Source organism: Mercenaria mercenaria, chromosome 18, assembly GCF_021730395.1.
Source record: "Mercenaria mercenaria strain notata chromosome 18, MADL_Memer_1, whole genome shotgun sequence".
Classification (NCBI taxonomy): domain Eukaryota; kingdom Metazoa; phylum Mollusca; class Bivalvia; order Venerida; family Veneridae; genus Mercenaria; species Mercenaria mercenaria.
The window spans coordinates 4,663,385-4,685,948 of NC_069378.1; the positions used below are offsets into that span (position 1 = coordinate 4,663,385).

The 22,564-nt window shown below is 34.4% G+C and overlaps 1 protein-coding gene across 1 annotated transcript; it reads left to right on the forward strand.

The window, feature by feature from the left end:
• The first annotated feature begins 13,937 nt into the window (after nucleotides 1–13,937).
• On the forward strand, nucleotides 13,938–22,016 carry LOC123537856 (plasminogen-like). The gene is made up of 6 exons (XM_045321730.2): nucleotides 13,938–14,095; nucleotides 15,475–15,654; nucleotides 16,436–16,519; nucleotides 17,936–18,097; nucleotides 19,323–19,505; nucleotides 20,953–22,016. The coding sequence occupies exons 1-6, from the start codon at nucleotides 14,017–14,019 to the stop codon at nucleotides 21,018–21,020; spliced, it is 756 nt and encodes a 251-aa protein (XP_045177665.2). The 5' UTR covers nucleotides 13,938–14,016; the 3' UTR covers nucleotides 21,021–22,016.
• The last annotated feature ends 548 nt before the right edge of the window (nucleotides 22,017–22,564 follow it).

Here is a 22,564-nt window from a genome sequence, read left to right on the forward strand (position 1 = left end):
TATTATGTAAAGTACCCTCTGATAGACTACGTTAACCAAATTACATACCCTTTTTGTATATACAAATGCTATTTACTGTTATATATGATACTGACATGTTGTGTATATGTTTATATGGATGATAAACTATGTTTAAGTCCAAAATTTAATAAAATATTGTCTATTGGCTAGGAAGACATCGATTGGACAGCGGCTGCAGACATAAACATTAGATCTGTATTGGACGCAAAAGCAACATCAGTTCTGCTTATCGCATACATATATGAAATAATCTTCATTCTTGCATAAAAACTACTTTTTTGCTGGATCCGCCCAAGTATTAACGGGAGAAAAATCGTTTGCAAACAAGGCAATTCACGTGCTGTTAATACATGATTTTTATTTTTGAAATGCTTTGTTTTGTCAGGGATGTATGTGTATTTCTGTGCGGGTTGATATCTGGTATCTATTAAAGTCTCTAACAAAAAACGAATCGACTCCGACTTTCCGAAAGGGATGCAAACAAGGGGTGGAGCGAGTACGTACATTTTTGGGTTGGTAACTGATACTGCAAACCATACTATGGATTAGATTGCATCTTTTATGCTACAAGAAGAGTGAATTTATAAGAATTGCGTGTAACTTGTGCAATTTTTTGTTTTTATGAATCATTTTAATGTTTTTGTACGTATCGATCGGAGGGCTTTAAAGTTGATCTAATATCGCGAAGACTTTGGGTAAAACATTTAAAAGCTTGTCACTACGTTCGTATTTATCTGTACTCTAAATGTGTTCGTACTCAAAATAATTCGATTGTAAAGTTATTACTTTTGGAATTGTGTTCCAGTTTACCAAATATTTAAGTGATATGCAAAAATATTGGTAATTTTATGTCTCCTTTTCTTTGTATTTACGTTACTTTTTGAATCCCCTCCCCCTTTACTTTTAGTAACTTTTCGTGGCTCTCACTTGTTTTGGCAGCCGAATCCTAAGACGGTACTTGATTGTTTTTTCCTACTTGTGTGGGTGCGTTTGTATGCTTGTGAGTCTATTACGGTGCCCTACTATTTTCTTATGTGTTGCTTGTTCGTATTTCTATGTTATTGAGTTGATCGTAGTTGTGTGTGTGTCTGTGAGTGTCTGCGCTATTGTGGTTTACGTTGTAGATCGACTGTTTTTATAGAACATGGCATTCCCTTGTATATTCGTCCTTGTTCAACTTTCCCCTTCGGGTTCCTTCCCCCACCCCAACCCCGACCCCATTTTGCCCCTTACCATTTCCTTCCCCTCAATCTTTATTTAGCATAAATTAATATGTACTAGTTGGATGTTTGAAGCAACCCGTCTGAAATATTTTTCCATTACAGCTTCTTTTTGTTGTGGGCCTACTATGCAAATGCGTGCTTCTGGGGCTGTGTTTTGGTGCTCTGTGCTTCCAAGAAATCTACCTTTACCTATTATCTTTTATTATAATGACACATAAAACAAATCGGTTAAAAACCTTCATTACATGCTTTTGTTGTTGATTTCTGGGCCCTGGTTATGGATATTTAAAACATATTCGCCGTTTCCAAGAACAACAGAATGGTAATTAAAAATGTATCGGAATCGTAATGTCATCACATATGAAGACAATGCATTTAGTTGTCATGTAATGTTTTTCATGCAAGAATAGCGCTAATACACGTTTTAACGGCTGAAGAAGCCCTTAGGATATGTTTGTGACATCGACCGAACGTGTATTATCCCTACATCCGTCAAGGAGTTTGGAAGTACTGAACTCTGAACTACAGCTTCTGTTTGCGTCGGTGCATTGGGACATGGGCTCTTACCCTTCATCAGTGAAACATTCTAGACTGCGCCCTCGTGATAAAATTCTTTCTCATCTGAACTCCAAACAATGGATTTATTTATCGACAATTTACAAAATGAAATATATTATTTATTAAACAACACACAAAGTCTCTAAGAGATTGACAATTCCAGAAAATGCAATATTATACGTGCTAATAAAGACTTAATCTTAGTATAAAACGTATAATGTAAAGAAGAAAATCATCGTGTATGGCCGATCTCGCAAAGTTCGGCATTCTGATGATGGCTTCAGCTGAGGCCGAAACCTTCAAATAGTAAGTGAATTAGTGAATTAAGTGGTCAAAATATTGAAATATTCTAAGTTTGAATACTTCCCGGTCACCTTCTATGACTTCACCTAAAACTCTAGATCTGTCCAGGTACCAGATCTTGGTCAGACTTCTAACTACACGTTCATTTAGGGCATGTATATATTTCACTGCCATATGGGCTCAGACTAGGTCGAAATCCTTCCAGACTTAAACCTGGTTTTGGCACCTGGGGTCTTCCTCCAACATAAAAGCTACAAAGTCACCATATGACCTTTAATTGTGTCGGTTCGACTTAAACCCAATAAAATGAATGAATAAATAAATATGGTTTAAATAGTGATATTTTCTATGAGCAAACGCTACCCGGTCATCTTAATTATATGACAACGTATTGCTACACGGCGGATACACCAGGTACCTAATCTTGGCCAGGACCTATCCATCAACATAATTTTCTTGTTTAAATCATATTTCATTTGCTAATCTAGAACATGCAATATATAGTACATACAAATTTATAACGCATTAAAACAAACACACATAATTATAATGAAGACGATTTAGGTAAAAAGCAAATGGGTTGGGCCACAAGTTTTACCAACATTAATGACGGCCCTCCCCTTAGATTAGTAATGTAACAAAATGATCCAGAGTTGTGTTCAAGATAAATACATACTAAGTAAATGTTTTATATGAAATTTTTCATATTTGCTTTTGGAAAAAGAAGAAGAAAAAACAAAGATAAGCTATGAAATGAAATATCAAATTTAACTTGAAAAGAAAAAAAAAGAAGGAAATGTATGTTCTGTCCGCTCTCCACGCCCCCGATGCAACAATGTTGATTTGTAATATAAATATATTTGCTTGTTATCCCCTTAACACTTGTAAATGACAACTTCTTATGATTTAAATATTAGTCATTTCTAAATCGTCTCGTATGCTTTATATAGTTATGTACTTGACGAAAAATCATAGCGTTGACTTCATCAGTTAAATTATCCCAGCCAAAAAGTAATTTTTTGGTACTTATGGGATGATACTGTCGCGTGTTAACAAACAATTGTCGACGTTGAAATGCAAAATTTGGACATTTAAAAAGATAATATTCTGCATCTTCATTAATATATCCGCATTCACAGGCTGAATTATCTCGTAAGTGGTTTGTGAATAAGTCTGCATTAAGATTGCTGCATTTATTTCGTATTCGTGCGTGATGAATTTGTGGAAATCTCTCTCCGGAAATGAAAAAAGAAGGTACTCAATGTGGTTTGAATTTTTCCTTTAATTTGTACTGGAAGATTAATAAAGAATCGGAGCTGCGTATCTGCCGATCAAGGTTATTCCAAAGATTGACAGATGAAGGTTTAACTGAATTTGCATAAATTTGTAGCCGACGTGCCATAGTTGTTTATTAATTCATAAGTGTTAGTTTCGAATACGGTATCTGGAAAATGTTCTGTTAAATAATTTGGTAACTCTCCACTGCTATATTTATATACCAATATTAATATTCATGTGTCTTCTGTCTGATAAAGAATCCTAGCCTATTTCATGAAGTAATCTTTCAATACATACGGATCGAGTTAGACCTGTTACAATTCGCGCTGCGTCGTATTGAATTCTATCTAATACATCTTTTTCGTAAATTGTACAGCTGTCCCAGACTATCGACGCCTATTCAATAATAGGTCTGAAGTAAGAAGTATATATTTGATTCAATGTTTTTCGCTTAAGTTTGAATTTCAACATTCTCATTGTTCCTAGAATTTTTGCTACCGATGCAGTTATATTGGAAATATGACCTTGCCATGAGCCATTATTGCTAAATGTAACCCCTAAATGTTTATGGTTATCAACAAAGGATAAAAGTGTGTCTTGAAAGTAAAGCATCGGTAAACTGCGATTTTGTTTAGCTAATGAAAGATACATAACTTCAGTTTTGGCTGGATTAAACTTAATTAGCAATTGTTTTGCCCAACGAGATATAATATTCAAATCTGTATTAATCGTTGTCTCGATGTATTTAATGTCATTAGAACTAACTGCTAAATAGCTATCGTCGGCAAACAATCTTGTTATACTAGAAAGGGAATCAGCAATATCATTAACGTATATCTTAAAAAACAGAGGCCCGAGCATTGAGCCCTTGGGCACGCCGGTATTAATAACTCTTCCATCAGAAAATTCTGATCCCACGAAAACGTTTTGCTTCCTACTATCTAAATAACTAGAAATCCAATTTATGATATTGACAGACACACCATATTGTTTTAGTTTGTAAATAAGACCCTTATGCCAAACACGATCAAAAGCTTTACTTATATCGCAAAAAAAAAAAAACTATACATGTGGCTTTTCTGTCCTCAAAAGCTTTACAAATTTTATTATAAATATCGATTAACTGATAAACTGTCGAATGGCCCGGGATAAATCCTGACTGATTTTTAAATATAAATTTATTTTCATGACAATAGTTATATAAGTATTTGAATATAATGCGTTCCATTACCTTTCCAAGACAGCTAATGAGTGACACAGGTCTGTAGTTGGAAGGAGTAGTTTTATCTTCCTTTTTAAATAATGGCATAACGTTAAAGTGTCCAACTTCCAGGATACATATGCAATTATAAAGATCTGTTTAATAAAACTGTCAATGGTTTGCAAATAGTTAAACGCGTTTCCTTTAACATCCGATGGCTTATTGTATCAGGCCCACTTGCTTTGTTTAACAAGACTGGAAAGAACATCAACTAAATTTTGTTCAGTAACTTTTATATTATTTACTACTTTATTTGTTTTACTTGTCAGTGGTGGTAATGTAGCTTCTGAGTCGTCAATAGTAGAAATATGTATAAAAAAGTCATTTAATTTGTCGGCCTTATCCTTATCTGTGAATGCAAGAGAATTGTTTTGTTTCCGTAATGGAGGTAGGCATTTGCAACTTGAAGAATTTTCTTCGACTAATAATTTAACCAATTTCCAGTATTCTCGCGGGACGAGGAATTCATGTCACTTAATGTAAATTCTATATCATTAAAGAATACTTCTTTTGTATATTTTATCATGTTATTACCTTGTTTCTAAGAGTTTTATATTCGTTCCAGTCATTAAGTATCCCTGTGATGGTAGCTTTACGTTTTTGTCTTTTGCGCTTTTTTGAAACTTTCCTTATTTTTGAATTGTATCAAGGCCTATCTCGCGGTCGAATTGTAGCCATAGTAGTTGGTATACATGACTTAGCTAAATCTAAAAGGGTATCCGTGAATTTTGTAGTTGATTCACTAATATTTGTTGATTCTAAAAATGACCAGTCAGTTTTGACCAGTCAGTTTTACTAGTTTTGTAATTCAATAATTCGAAATTTGCTTTTTTATAATTCTATATTCGTCGTTTGAAGGTAGAATAAAATCTGGAAAGTAGATCCCTCGGAAGCACCGAGAACAAGGCAAACAGTGAAAATTGCAGACTCGGTTTGATTGAGTCTGTTCATGAGCAGTAATGGAAAATGCAATACTGCCCACGCCCCCTAGCACCGGCTTAAGCAGTACTCAAACTTCAAATCTAAATGACTTGAAATCAATGATCCCGAAGGACCAGAAAATATAACAACACTGAGATGAAGTCGGGGCGACCTTTTACGGCCGCCACACAGCACTTAACACCCGCTGTTGTGAAGTAAATAAAATCTGGAAAGTAGATCCCTCGGAAGCACCGAGAACAAGGCAAACAGTGAAAATTGCAGACTCGGTTTGATTGAGTCTGTTCATGAGCAGTAATGGAAAATGCAACACTGCCCACGCCCCCTAGCACCGGCTTAAGCAGTACTCAATCTTCAAATCTAAATGACTTGAAATCAATGATCCCGAAGGACCAGAAAATATAACAACACTGAGATGAAGTCGGGGCGACTTTTTACGACCGCCACACAGCACTTAACACCCGCTGTTGTGAAGTAAATAAAATCTGGAAAGTAGATCCCTCGGAAGCACCGAGAACAAGGCAAACAGTGAAAATTGCAGACTCGGTTTGATTGAGTCTAAATTTGATATATGTAAATGTTCCAAAATGATCACTTATTGTCTTATCGGTATCATATATGCCTGAATGTAAACACTGGAATGACGACGAAATTCCGATAGAATCTAGTAACGTTCGTGAATGGTAACTTATTCTTGTAGGTTCGGTTATTACACTTCTTATATTATTTAACATTAAGATATTTTTAAGACTATATTATTACATATTTCTACCGCCCTATCAAAACAGATACTGATGCGATCCCAAATTTCAACAGCTGAATGTGGAGGTCGGTAAAGATTACATATTAAATAAGTCTTTGTTTCGTCTTTTATTTTAAGCCAAATTGATTCCGGTAAAATATTTTCTAGATCATATAATCTTTCTGAATGAATCTTTGTCAAAACATAAATGATAAGACCACCAGTATTTGCGATATTGTCTTTCCTATACATTTTGTCAAAACCGTCAAGGCGCAGTGACTCATCTTGAATATCAGTATATAATTTACTTTCTGTAAAACAGGGTATATTGTTATCAAGAAAATTATCCTTGATATAATCAAATTTATTTCTTATACTTCTTATGTTTTGATGAAATATAGACAAGCATGCATCGGTAATGTCCGGTCCAGGATTTTCCTCTATATCTCCTGACAACATAAGTAATAACCTGGCAATTAAAAGACAATACGCAAACTAAACATGTCAATATACCACGAATGGACATCAACTTTATCTAGGCGCGCGCTACTAAATACTGATAAAACGGTGCAAAAGAAAAAGTAGTAGTTCACTGTACTAAAATAGGCTGCATTTATAAACGAGTAATATTAAAATGGGTAATTAAGCGAGTAACTTTACAAATTCCGACAAGTACTTGTTGTATAAGACAAGACTTAGAAACAAAGTCGCACATCGATAGTATTTTTATAGCCCAACTTTAATGAGTTTGAAGCTAATCAATTATGACATCAATTCTATTACATTCTATATCTTAGTAGAAGAATTTTCTATAAAAAACAAAAAAAAAAACAAAAAACAAACACACACACACATACACAAAACACTGTTTAAACTATGAAATAATTATAAAATAAGATAAGCTGCAGGCGATTTACAATTAACTCATTCAATCATTGCGAAAAAATCATCTTTGAAGATAATGAAGATCAAAACATACACACTCAAATATATAGATATATACAGACAATCAGACAGACAGACAGGCAGACAGACAGGCAATGCTATATATATAGAGAGAGATGCATATGAATAAACAGATATTCTTGCATAAAAACTACATTTTTCACTGGATCCGCCCATGTATTAACGGGAGAAAAATCGTGTGCAAACAAGGCAATTCACGTGCTGTTAATACCCGATTTTTATTTTTGAAATGCTTTCCCAGGGACGTATATGTAATTCTGCGCAGATTGACATCTGGTATCTGCGTCTTTTTTCTTTCATAAAAACCTCTTCTTGAAGCATTAAAGATGCAGTCTAAACCATAGAATGTTTTACTGTATCAGTAACTTACGCCAAATGCGCTGCCCCCAACATTGTTCGTACTCGTTTCTTCCCTTGTTTACTCCCCTTTTAGAACTCTGCGTCAATTCAGTTTTGTAGACAACCGTGAATGTTAAAGAATCGCGTGTTTACCTGTGCGATTCTTTGTTTTTAGGTATCATATTTATGATTTTGGTAAGTATCAGTTAGAATGATTTTATCCATTTTCTCGAAGAATTTATATAAACAGCTTGGAAACTTGACACTACGTTCGTACTTATCCGTACTCCAACTGCGTGCCCGTACTCAATATAACTCGAATGTAAAGTTATTATTCTTGAAATTGTGATCGAGTCCACCAAATTGTGAAATGATATGAACAGTTATTGGTAATTTTATGTTTGTAATAATGAGAGATAAAAAATCGCTTAAAAACCTTAGGATGTGCTTTGATAGTGTTGTTTATTTCTGGGCCCTGAATACGGATATTTAAAACATGTTTACCGTTTCCATGAACAACAGGAATGGTAAATAAAAAATGTACCGAATCGTCAAGTCATCACATATGAAAACAATACATAAATCGTCGTGAAATATATTTTTAGGAAAGATTAGCGACAATACACGTTTGTTTTGTGTATCAACGTCTGCAGAAGCCCGCGGGATTGTTTGTGACCGAGACCGAAACACAAAAGAAAACGTGTATTATCCCTACAAATACATCTCGGAAAAAACAAAACAAATGTCCATCAAAAACAAGAGTACAACAAGTATACAAATATACAAATAACAGTTAAAATAGCGACTATACATCTATTTATTTGATACTTAATATACAAACACATGTACTGATAATCGGACAAAAGACTAAACAGAAATTAATACTTACGGTAATACACGGAAAGATGAATAAATCCTACAAGCTTTGTTTTTCAATTTCGAGAGTATTGTCTCCCCTTTATAAAATGGGATGTATTAGTTTCGTTCTTATATCACTGTCAGTGATTAATAAATATAGCAATGTCAATATCCAGCTCACTCTCTATATATTAAGGAGATGTCACGGCTGAGATACTTTAGCATTATTACAATACACAGTCGGTATTGAAATTGTGTTTCCAATACATGTGCTCATTAGATAAATCCTCAATATCTATGTGAAAATAAGGGATGTGTTTTGTATGATTGCAACACTGTGAGTTGCTGTTATTACTGACAAATGACTGAAACAATAGGAATTCGTACGAGAGATGGATAGACAAAACGACAGTGAGGTAACAATATATTCTTTTATTGTTTTAATGTACGAGTTGTAATCTACAATAAAGAATACCCATTTTATGAAAATCAAACTGGAAGTTAGAAATAACAGAAAAAAATTAATTAGGTCATGAGTCATCATATACCTGTCAAAATTTGTCATTAGTTTTCACGAGCTGTCAAAATTACTTTTATCTCTCTATTCTGCAAATGCATTGTTTTTGAAAGTATCTTGGACGGATATTGTAGTGTGTAACTTACTTTACATTCCACATTAATATTTGTGCTTGAAATTGCTGTGTTGAGCTCACCGACGTCACATATGAATGTCTATTGTTTTAGTTTACTGTCTGTTATAAAGGTATCAAATCTCATTATTAAGATATAAGAATTGTTCTGGTAGACAATGGAAACTATTTGGTTGAATCATAATATAACAGTTTTTGGAAAGAACTGAATATTCTTTGGTTTTTTGTTATTCACCGGAAATTCAAAAAGTGACATCACCTTAAGGTATAGGTCCATGTTTCGGAGAAAAAGTTCGAACGTCATCAAATCATAGAAAGAAAGCTTTGTTTTACATGAAAATTTAACAGTGTATAAAACATTAATATTATTCTACAAAACCATTGTCAATTTACTGATATATATATACTGAAGTCCGGAAAGGGACTGCATGAAGGGGTCACACTTCTGGACAGTTCAGCGCCTTTAAAAACTCACCATTTTTTAAAAGCTGTTACACGTCTTGATTGAGTTAGTTAATCCTGCTCCATTTTAGCCGATTGCAGGTCAGATTTAAGGTAAGATACTTGTGCTTTTAGGGAAATGATTTCATCTTGGAGATTCTGAGTCTTTTTTTTAACAACAGCACTAATTTCTCCCTTTAGCTCAGATAAATTGTCATCTCGCAACAGAGTTTTCAGATCTTTTATCAACAGAGGGCCTAACTGCGAGCTCAGTTTCCTCAAATCGGTCTGACGAAACTTGGTCATTGTTTTCTAACGTGTTTTCTAAAGTGGATAGTGGACTCTTTTTAGCTCTCCTTCCGACTCTAATGCTTCGAAATAACCAGTATTTTCTCCTTCACTCTAAGAAATATTGTTACTAGTATTAGCTTTAGGAAATCGTATAGGCTTATGCTTCTTACTTACAGATATTTGACTTGGTGAGGATTTATTTCGATTTCTCTTTCGATTTCCCATTTATCAGGTAAACCTCAGGCCCAGGTATATTAAAGGTAAAAAGTCACAGGTGTGCCAGGTAAAAGTTAAATGTAGGTATATGACTTATCTTTCCTCATTCATTGTATATATTATATGTAACATACTTCATTCGGTTACCTCTGTGTCCAATATTTACTAGAAGATTAGGTTTTAACTGCCCGAAAACTTACATTCTAAACATTTTCTTTGCCCCCGAAAATTTTTTGCCGACATTTTGTTTTGACCGGAAATCGCGAGGTCCAATTTACTAACTCGATATTTCGAGATAATAAATAAAATACATCTGGTACTAATGCTCTTCCGTACTTAAAGGTCCAAAGCATTTGAATATTTTAAGATCGAGGATATTTGAATGTATTATTTTTGTATATAAATGTCGAGAGCCTTCAGGTTCCAAACATTTGAATATTGAATTTTGTATAAAGACAATGAGAGCCTTCGTGTATTGGGTATTTGCTTTACTGTGACTTACTGTGCATAAGCACAAAATGTCTGTAAATGCCCTCTAATTTGAATATTTTCTGGTTTAGGCTCTTAAAAGAGACTCGTTGGATTCATACATTGAATACAGCCTGGCCTCATGGCATGAATGCTAAAATATTATTTTAGTCTTTCATTTTATCACACAGATTCTTCCTAATGTATTTTTGCATATTAGTTAGTTTTCCTTGCCTGTTTTCTTGCATATTAGTTAGTTTTCCTTGTCTGTATTAATATTATTTTTGCTTTGCAATTTTTGCAGGGTATAAGTATCTATTTTTGATCCTATACTATATGTGAACATTACGCCAAAATGGGTAACGTCATTTTGACGTCGTCATTGACGTCGTACTTTCCTGTGACGTCATACTGTTTTGTTATTATATTCTGATGAAGTCCAATGGACGAAACATGTATATTTTGAAGTAAAAAGTATATTTCTGGAGTTAATTCTTCACTTTATTTATTTCTTCTAATATTTTCTGTTAAAAGAGCCGTAAAGGAACGAAAGGTTTGAGGTATACGACTATTTTACTTTATATACTTAGGCAACGAGTGAATTGATGATCCAAGGGATATGAAAAATTTGCTGTTTATAGGGTTCAAGTGCCTTTAAGGTCAAATGTATTTTAAGTTTACAAATATTTTACTTTGTATACCTTGGCAACGAGTGAATTTAAGGTCCAAGATATATGAATATTTTGCTCTATGCAGGCTTCAAGTGCCTTTAAGGTCCAATACGAATATTTTACTTTATATACTTAGGCAACGAGTGAATTTAAGTTTCAAAGTATTTGAATAATTTGCTGTATACAGGCATCAAGTGCATTTAAGGTCCAAGGTAGTTTAGGTATCTGAATTTTGTACTGTAAAAAGGTAGCGGGAGCCTTTTAGGTCAGAGGTTTTTCATTATTTACTTCATGTAGGATTTGTAAACCTTTAAAATCTAAGGTATTAGAATATTGGTATTATGCAGTACATAAGCGTCAAGAACCTTTAAGGTCCGAGGTATTTGAATATTTTACATTATGTAGGCATCGGAAGCTGTTAAGGTATTTTGTAATCGAATATTTTACAATATACATGAATCGACAGCCTTTAAGGTACAAAGTTTTACATCATTTAATGCATATAGGCATTGTGAGCCTATGAAATTAGTTGTTTTTTTCCAGAAAAAATCTTACTTCTATGGTGCAATATTTTTAATGGGTAAACTTCTTTCAACATTGATAACACTGGTATTTGAAATACATACTGAAGAATTGGATAAAAATCGATACTATTACCTTCCCTTGTTTATGAAATTTACTTTACTTTTATTATTTAGTGGTAAGTAGTTAACATTGGAATTTTCTACGAGAAATATGTGCTTAAAAAACTAAAGAATAACTCACTTAATAAATTTTAACCCCTTCAAGTTGATAACTACGTGAATAATATTTTTTAATAAAACATATGGTAATATTATACCATTTTTATACTTGATCAAAACCCAAAGGGTCACCTTCATTTTTCTTTTTAATGATGAAATGCAGTACATTTTAAATGAGCTACTACTATATTGCACAGAAACTTCAAAGTGAAATTAGATACTAACACTGCAAGATAGACGTATACCGAGTTAAAACCAAGTTGCAGTAACTTAAAGTGTCTTTCTGAGATACAACCATTAGGCAAGTTTACTTTTTAATGTGATTTAGATATTTCAACATATGATGTGTATATAGTTTGTAAAATAAGACGGGGTTATGAAGAAAACAGATTTACTAATAAATTTCAATAACAACCTTTCGGCATCAGGGCTACTGTGCATTTTCTTTAATGATGCTTTAAAGATATATTGTTATATATTGTTATAACCCGACTACAGAGAACTTTAATCTATGAACAGATCTATCGGCTGCGTAGAAATATATAAATAATAACTATATTGACATAATAAGCATAGAAACCAATTATCCGTAAGCTGACATTTCACAAAAACGTTTTACAGATTAATTGTAAGTATTTCCACCAAATTAGATAGAACAAGCGCATAATTTGTACACAATTAAAGGGTAATTTGTCGACATGTATAATTCTATTCGTTTAAATGCATGAAATGTTTTAGCTCACCCGAGCACGAAGTGCTCATAGTTAGCTCTATGATTCGTTGAATATCCGTCGTCCGCCCACAATTTCTTTATTGAACCATAAAGCCAGTTTTAAACCAAACTTTACAAGAAGGTTCCTTGTTCTTCTCCCCACCCCGCTCTCCAACATACAATCCCCACAAACACACAATGTCATTACCAACCCAAATTTATCAAGTGGAAACGAGGTAATATCACAGAGGAAAGAAAGAAAACAAGCCGTTTGATTTTCGCATCAAATCTTCTATAGTGACTAAAACTTACTTCGAGTTCGATGATAAAAACAAAACATTCTATTCCAGATACACCACCATGTGAAAACAACCCTTAAAAAGTCTGAAACGAACCCTGAAATATTTGTAATATTCCAAATATAATGCAATCATATAGACTTACAAAGATTATTTCCTTATTTTACAGAAGGACCCAATGACGATTTTAAGATAGTCTTTGCTACCGTCATCCACCCCCATCGATCAAAATCACGTTTGTCAAATAGTGCAACTACTTTATATTGAAATACAGTAAAGACAAGTTTATCATCTTTACCGACCGTTTTACAGTCGATTCATAACATAAAAATGGAACATCTTTTCATTCAAAATATTCTTCTCAGGGTTCTTTCAAATGGTCTATCTATCATATTGGTATTAATGGAAACTAGTATGCTGATACCACAGCAAAGAAATCCCTTTCATTACCACTATCTAATTTGAAATTACCATATTCTAAAGTGTTAATACATATACTTTATCTTAATGGTAATCGTACAGAAACAATGCTTCGTTCAACAAACTTAATGATATAAAACCTTTTTTAAGTGAATAGCACCAATGGAACAGATATGTTCGCAGGGAAGGAGCTGTCGAGGTCACTTCACAGCGCAGCACATATATGTAATTGAAAAAGTTTCAATCGACAACATTTTATCCTTTTTATAACATACAGGTACCTATCATAAAATATGAACATGAGTTATTTTTATTCACATCTACAGCGATTTCTATATGTGTATAATTGATATTTTAGCACTACATATTTGTTTTTTACTTCAATGCATTCTAAATATAACTTTTTCATTGATATATGACCGACTCTTTCGTGTCGATTCGCCATAAAATTTAACTCGTTCTCTCTGCATGACCTTCTACCAAAGTCGACCAAGCAAGCTGCAAGCTATGAAACTCAGGAGAGTGATCTAGGGTCATTATGGCCTTCTTATTTCAGTATCATTAGATTCAGTTTCTGACTGTTCCATTAAGTGTGGAGCTAACACAAGGACATCACTATGGTGAAATTCAGTGTTACCATGATAATAGTATTTGTGCTTTTAGGTTTTATGAATATATGTGCTTTAGGAGAGGAAGGTGAGATATAATTTTCTTGGAAAAGGTTGTTTGTTATGCGCATTTCTTATTTTTGTTCAAGCAAATTATAGCATCAAACATCATGAAAAGGATACTTGTGTAGAAGTAGAAGGAAAAGAACGGTATTTTTCTTTGCTTTAAAGACATCGAATTCTAGATTTTTGGCTAAAAATTATTTTTTTCTCTAAAACTGAAGTTAGGTCTTTTAATGAACATTAGAACATGAGCCTTTTGTTTCTAACCTATCATAAAAAAGCGAAATAAAACTCCCGACTCGAAAATCAATACAAGCATGTTTTACAGTCGCTTACGCGTAGCCTGCACGTTTAAAGCCAATCTCTTGACAACAGCGTCAGGGAGCTGACTCTTTTGCTTAGTTGTTTTTCGTCATAAAATCATGCTATGCAATTTGATTTATTACGCCAAAACGTCGTAAGATGGAAACTCGTCCGAGAAACGGACTTTTTCTCGTGCAGAAATTGGCACTTTCTATGCCAAAAGGGCTTACATGTCATCAAAATTGATGACATATTTAAAGAGGGGAAGTGTTACGGTCTCTTACGCACGCATAGACGTAAGTTTACCAGCCCATCTCTGACAAGTTGGTCAGTGAGTCGACTCTTTGGCTTAGTAGATAGAGCATTGGACTAGCGCCCGAGCAACCCAGGTTCTAATCCCGCCATTCGTCATGAAATGCTATGCTCTTTGTTTTGTTGCGACTAAGAGTCGTAAGCCAGATCGAGTGCAAACCTCAAATACTATTTTACGATCAACAAGTTATACTCTTGTTATAAATACAGTAAATGATATATTAACAAACTTTAATAATGTTGACCTCAATACCGTCGACACTGTTTATTTTCCAATACAGGTAACTAATAATTACTTTACAATATAACCCCAAAATAATTTTATGAACACTCCTGGACGTATTAGAATCAACTGCCACATCATCAAAATTTATTACTAATATATGTTCTTTCGCCTGAGAAAAGATATAAATATCACCGTGCCACAAACTTATATCAAATCATAAATGATATAACACAACCGATATGAAATTTGTAGGCCTACGTCAATATGGAAAATATTTACATTTTAGTTTTACTGGAGTTTAAGCATGAGTATGCATTTTCAATCACCGTGTGATATTTATATGACCTTGTACATTTAAACAAGTTTTTCAAATAGAAGCGGGTGCCCGACAATTTAACGTAAAACATCGCATCGAAACGTTAATTTTACGGGCGGTATTTTCAGTTGTATTCTGTGTTAGAGGAGGATTTTTATCTTTAAGAAGTAATAGATGCGTATGTATCGAGAAATATACGCTGATATTTGCATTGATAACTGATATACATGTATGTCTGAACTTTCAGACTGTTTCAACCTCGGCGAGGCACAATATTATGCTGGTACTAAAAATACAACTCCGTCTGGGCTGACATGTCAACGCTGGGATAAACAGGTACCACATGACCACAAATACAAAGATGAACAGTTCCCGGAAGGGTCATTGTGTAAAGCAAAGAATTACTGTAGAGATCCCGGAAATGAGGGTGCGTATTTCAACAATGTGCGGCTAGTTATCTTGTTATCTTCAAAGGGTGATGCCGAGATTGCTGTTTGTGGCTGATTTTTCTTCAGTAGATGTACTCATTGAATCATAAGAAATTGGAAGGCTTTTGCCTTATCGTACAAATTCTAACTACAGACGTCGTTCTCAGTAATTATGCGTATATAATAAATCCTTATAATTATGAAAAATCTGACCATTAGAAACCTGTTAAAATCAATAACGGTTTAAAAATAAACAAACAAAAAATTTAAAAAATGGAAAGATACGTTGAGATGTTGCGAATTATTCCAAGCTATGCAGTTGGGATCGGGATAACCCTCTTCGTGTATGTAAAGAAGATTAATTGAGAAGTCATGTTTGGACATATATGTATAACGTATGATAAGAAAATTCGAGAAGATATGTTATGACATGGACAATACCATTCCAAGTTTGGAAATGTTTCATTCTCATGGGCTGTCTTGGGGGGGGGGGGGGGGGGGGGGGGGTCAATATATTTCTGTTCTTTCTATATTTGAAATGCCACTAACTACACAAACAAATTTGTCTAATGAAGTAATATAAAAGTAGTAAATAAACTTCGTAACCGTTAAGCGACTTCTTGTTTAGTAAATTGTAAAATTAAAAAAGATTACTTACGAAGCCCCTAAAATGACACCCAACACTTTTATTTTAGACATTACGCTTACCTCATACCTCTTTATTTTCACATGATAATTCCGTACACAATTTCGTACATAATTTCGTGTACAATATTACAGGCTTTACCTGGTGCTACACAACGGACCCGAACACCCGTTGGGAGGCTTGTGGCATACCGTGGTGTGACGAGCCACCGAGAAATAGTAAGTAAAAATAACATACTATAGTATGCTTAAAACTATCTGAGAAAAATATAGCTTCCATATGAATAACTTGTTGAAAAATCGTTATAGTAGCGTTGTGTTTTACGGCCTAACCTAATAATAAGAAGTCATTAATTTAATGTAACTTTTGGAAAAAAGTTTTAGCGAAACAGACCTGTACGCCTCTGAATTTAGATACATTTGGAACAGATTTTAGGTTTTCGTGATAAAAAAACAACATTATTTTAAATGGCATAATATCTAATATAATTCGTGAAACTGTTTTGCGACGAATAAATATAAAAACAATGTAAAGCCATTTCGAAACTTCCCTCGTAAATACTTTTCCTTGTGAAAAACGTTCCCGTGGGCTGTATTCATAGATATTTCTCCAACTCTGCTCAATGAGTTCTAACATGGCAAAAAGAATAATTAACATGTCGTGTGTATAAAATATTACAGACGTGTATTCTGAAAAGTTTTTACACTAATAATATGTCGACAGACATAAACAAATCTTTGCGACATTTTAAACTTAGGTCATCAAGTCTTGTAAGTAATACGGCAAGTTATATACTCTTTGCTGAGTAAATGGGCTTCGCCTTGCTACGTTGCATATACATAGACGAGCCCGCAATCAAAGTGCACCACATACACCACCCTAGGTTTGTTCTAGAACAGAATCAAGGCACATTGCTTAGGTTACTTATTTTTTTAAAGCCGTAAAACCAAAAATTCTGAAACGTAATTAAACATTCCATCGTAGTTCAAGGTAGTGTGGTCAAACTAGGTACAATAGAAATGTCTATAGGCATGCCGATTGATAGGAAGAACGGAACTACAATGAATCGGCAACAATTATTGGGAAAATAAAAACACAATATTATAAAAATAAGTACAAAACTGCTATTTATGATTTCAGCATTTAATTATGAAATCATTCACGCGTGAAAACAAATGTTTATCTGCTTCGCAATTTGTTTCTGTTTGGTAATTTTCGATACTAATTACGAAAGTGGCCATAAGAAAAGGTCTCTCCTCCACAAATTCGTTGTAACAGTTTATAAGCACGAGTGAGTGCTGCTTTCACTATAACATTTTAATAGACAATAAAGATTACACTGAAATCATTTTGATGAAGAATATACTCTTCTTGGATCAATGTATCAGCTGAAAGTCATTTTTACGAATGTTGTGTCATTTTACATTCATTTTCGTATTGTGCTTCTAATGAAGCGAACAGGCATGCGAATAATGACATTTTTGTAACGTTTCAGCAAACATTTTTTTTTCTTATAAAATTTGAATCAAAACGTTAGTGTAACAAAGGAGTTATTCAAAGCAATATGATACACTCACTAGTACACTACTTGCAGTGGTACGTAGAGATTTTAATACCAGTACAATATATTGTAGATAACACACATGACTGTTATATCCTGACCAGCGAAGACAGAGAAAGTGGTAAGACAGAAAAGGAAATGTGTGAAATGAATCCATATCGATCTCGAGTCTGTAACGCCAGCAGTCACAAGCCGGAAGGATGCGAGAGTTGCGATGACTGCTGTCAGGAGAAAGGTGAGATTCTACCACACTATTCCATACTAGACTTTAACAGACGACCAGGATACATCTACCTGTAATATATCAGTCCTGCGAAATCATTCACCCTGCTAGACCACACTCACCACAGTGCGGGTGAAATATTTCAACATGTTCATTTCAACCAAGTTTGGTAAAGAATGAATATACATGACACTGAAAATGATAAGTGGATGAAAAAAGATAGATATTGGTAATAATATCAAGTATGACACTGCCTCAATCGGGAATCGGTCCGACTTCAATTCATCCCATAATGCCACAACAAAACATACAGCGCCTTCTCTTCTTCTTCCACGTAACTTCATCCCTCATATTGAGTATTATCGAATCAGTCCTGACGGTTAATAACTCGTGTTTACAACTTCATGCATTGTACCTTCCATAATCCCGTATTGTACCTTCCGTATTGTATGTTGCCGGACTACTTTCATTAATATGCATGAGTGAGCAGACACAGTTATATAAATAACGCACACAAAAACATCACTCATTTCATTTTAACGTCAACAAACATTTCAGATTTCGTTCGATTACAAATAAACAAACAAAAAGATGGAGGTATATAATAAAAGGGTCATTACAACCTCGGCGCATGCGCGCCTCGTGAGATCAAATCTGGCAAATCCACTCGAGCCGAATACAGCATCCCAGATCAAGCTACTGCTATATTTGCGGCATGGAGATTTAGATCGTTAAATACATGTATTTCATCATTTACGTTAGAATATTGTTTGTTAGTTTGTTTTTGGTTTAACGCCGTTTTTAACAGTATTTCAGTTATGTAACAGCGGGAAGTGAACTTTACCTGAATTATATACCTGTCCAGTACAAACCTGTTCTCCGCAAGTAACTGTCAGTTTTTCCTTATGAATCAGAGTTGAAGGACGAAGAATGATTTCAAACACAATGTCTTTTATCAAATCGACACTGAGATTATACGCCTCGCCCGGGGATCGAACTCAGTATATCTGTGCTTTCCCTACTGTACTAAGCGGACGGGCCATTAGAGCATTTTTTGTTGTTGAATAATTCATAATAATTCATAACATATGTGACCTTTTCCCTCAGTTCTTTTTGATTACAATAAATTATATTTTATATGTTTTACGTGACCACATGCGGACGTTTTGCAACTGTCGTACTGTAAAACGGTCAAAGTTTTCAATAATAAACAAATAGTATCTACATTTTCGTTTAGACTGTTACCCTTACACCATTTATGAGTACACAGGAACCTGGCATCGCGGTGAGTCGGGCCGAGAATGTCAACGTTGGGATGAACAGAGTCCTCATAAACATAGCAATAATATGGATTATAAGTTTGGAAATGATGGTTCAGTCCATGCAGCCCAAAATTATTGCAGGGATCCGGATTATAGTGGTCAGTAGCATTGTACTTTATTTCTTAAGCTGTACAATGATATTGAGATTTGAACATTTTTTTTCAAACTTCATTGTTAATAAATTCTTAACACGAAAATGTTAAGATGTTTCTTTTTAAAGAAATTAAGTATGTTTAAACCTTATCTACTCTTTGAACACTCTGCAAGTAGAGCATCAGCTTTTTTGATTTCGTAAATATTCTAACAGTGATAATATATTCTAGCATGCGCATTAGTAATCTATATAACTATGTTTTCCTTATATCTAAGGTTGTGTCTGTATTGTCATCCCCCGCCGATGGCGGAGGGTTATAGTTTTTGCGTTGTCCGTCCGTCCGGAGCCATATCTAGGATCTAGTTTGGAATACCTTAATAAAACTTCAGTACATGTTTATCACTATAGGGAAATTCGGTCCGTCAAGTTTCAGTCACACTGCCAAAGTAACACCAGAGTTATGGCCCTTAGTAGTTTCTAGGGTTAACTATATAGTACTAATATGAAATAAGGCAATTCTTCATTCGGGACAGTCCATTAGCTTGCCCATATATATGCGTTTGAATCAAAGGTAGCTTTTGGAATAAAAACCAATACTGCCCATATTTGTACTTACGTGCAAGACGTTGCGGTTCGGACAAGTTATGTGGACGCTTATTACGCACAAGGAAAAAGCGTATTCTTCCAAAAGGTCCGAAGTTAGACGCTCTGTGCACGTGCCGGAAGATAGAATATCTCATTCGGTATATATCGCATGTTACCGTAGAGGGATCGATCCCGAATTAGTCGCTTGACAAAAATCGGTAGGATCGATTCCCTGTAAATACGGCAACATATAGGAATTTCTGCTTCATAACTTGTGACATATTTAACCCAGCACTATGAAACTTAAAATGAATTTAAATCATCATAATGTGGTAGTGCACACACAATTTCGTAAGGATCTCTTTAGTAACGTCAGATTTATTAAATGTTTAAATGTTTAAAAATCCACATATTTGTAAATAACAAACTAACTAATTGGTAGAATTCATTTAACTTCTTTCATTTTTTCCCCATGAACATTTATTATCAACATGTGAAGTTGTGTACCGGCACCCCGTCACTCCCACAGCCATGGTCAAATCCCTCTCCTCCCCAACTAATAAAACTAAATAATTCATTTTCTTTTTTTAATCCTTAAACCTTTCATGAATATTCATCAAAATGCAAAGTTGTACCCTTGCCCCACCTCGCTCCTTCACCCATTTACCCTCTCCATCCCGATCATGCACCTCCAACAATTGTTTTTATTTCATGTTTCATTTTCCATCAATATGTACCCACACCCGGTCACCCCCTCCCTCCCCCACCAAAACAAAATCCTTTGCTGGATATATTTCTTTGCCTTTCCTCACCACAAACCAACTCGGCGGGGGATACCTATTCATCGTGCTTGCTTATTCTTTCAGGTTTCTTATGGTGCTATACGATGGATCCAAATGTTAGATGGGAAAAATGTAGCATTGCAGAATGCTAAGAGCTTTGTTACAACAACCGATCCGTTTGATAATCGACCCACAGTACCTTTTTTCTTCTCTGCAAGCATTTACATTGACAGTTACATTGAAACGCGGTTTAATATTATATTTGACACAATGCTTAAAGCCCTGCTCCGCGCCTATTCAAATTCTATTGTGTTTATGTAACCAATAATTACAATATGTAACAGTTAACGGCCACGCGCCACACTTTAGCACGCAAAACCTCTGGTATTTTGTATAGAATTTTTTATGGAATAGACTCCATTTTGACTAGCGTCACTGTTCATAGTCAGGATTTTCATGCTTTTTCAGTGACAATTTAAGGTTAAAAGGTAGGACTGGAGCAGGTCTTTAATTCATCTAAGAATTTTAATACCAACTGTCAATAATAACGTTTTTGCCAGACTTGTTATCAAAGCTCTTCTGTGGAATTGGAATTTGGACAATTACTTAAAAGCATGTCGTTTACAGATAACATCTTCAAATACTTTGTATATATATTAAATACTTACTACAACAAACACAAAATGATATCTTTTAATTGTATTCATGAGATAAAATTCATATTATTGTTACATTTTCTTCCTTTATATATTATTCATTTTTATACTTTTACACATCTTATTTTTACTGTATTATGGGATCAGTGATGTTGTTGTAATATCTCTTAATCGCTGAAAAATTGATTTCTTTTCTTTGTGTACTACCATAGAACTCTGTCATTATACGGTTTATGGAGATTAGTTTGGTATTGATCTTTACTGAGTGTTTTAAAGTTGTAATCTACCTTGCTACGGTTTTAAGAGATTAGTTTGATACCATTGGTACCTTTCTTCAATGCTTTTAATTCACCTGTTTTAGCTCACTCAGAAAATATATAGTTGACTTTGGACGGACTTTGTAGATCGTATTGGTGCCATCTTTCATCAGTGATTTATACTTCATCTTGTTTATATTCTCGCTTTGTTTGTCAAGACTTGCAGACATTAGTTTATCAGTGTTGCTATCTTTCCTGAGTCCTTTAACCTTTATCCCTTTCAGTGTAAAGGAAGCCTCCGTGGCTGAGTTGTTAAGTTGATGTAGGTTCGAGCCTCACTAGGGGCGTTGAATTCTTTAGTTGAGGAAGTCATCAAGCATGCTAACGGAAGATCGGTGGCTTCATCCAGTTCCCGCCCGTGATGAAATAATGCACGAAGGGGCACCCTCGGTGCGACTATAAATCCAATAAATGCCAAATACAATGTAGTACCATTCAGTTTACATAAAATGAACGCTTATGTCTTTGTTACGATTTGTGGTGATCAGGTTTTTGACTGATATCTTTCTTTAGTACTTTAACCGCATTCTTTGTTAGTTTACACAAAAAGAACTCATGCTTTTCTCTCTCTTTCAGTTTACTCTAACATAGTAGTTGTCTTTTGTACGGTTAGTCGAGATCAGTGTGTTATTGTTGCCATATTTCTTCAGTGCTATAATCTTTTTCCATTTCCATTTACACAAAAGAGCTCTAGTTGTCTTTGGCACGGTTTGTATTGTGGCT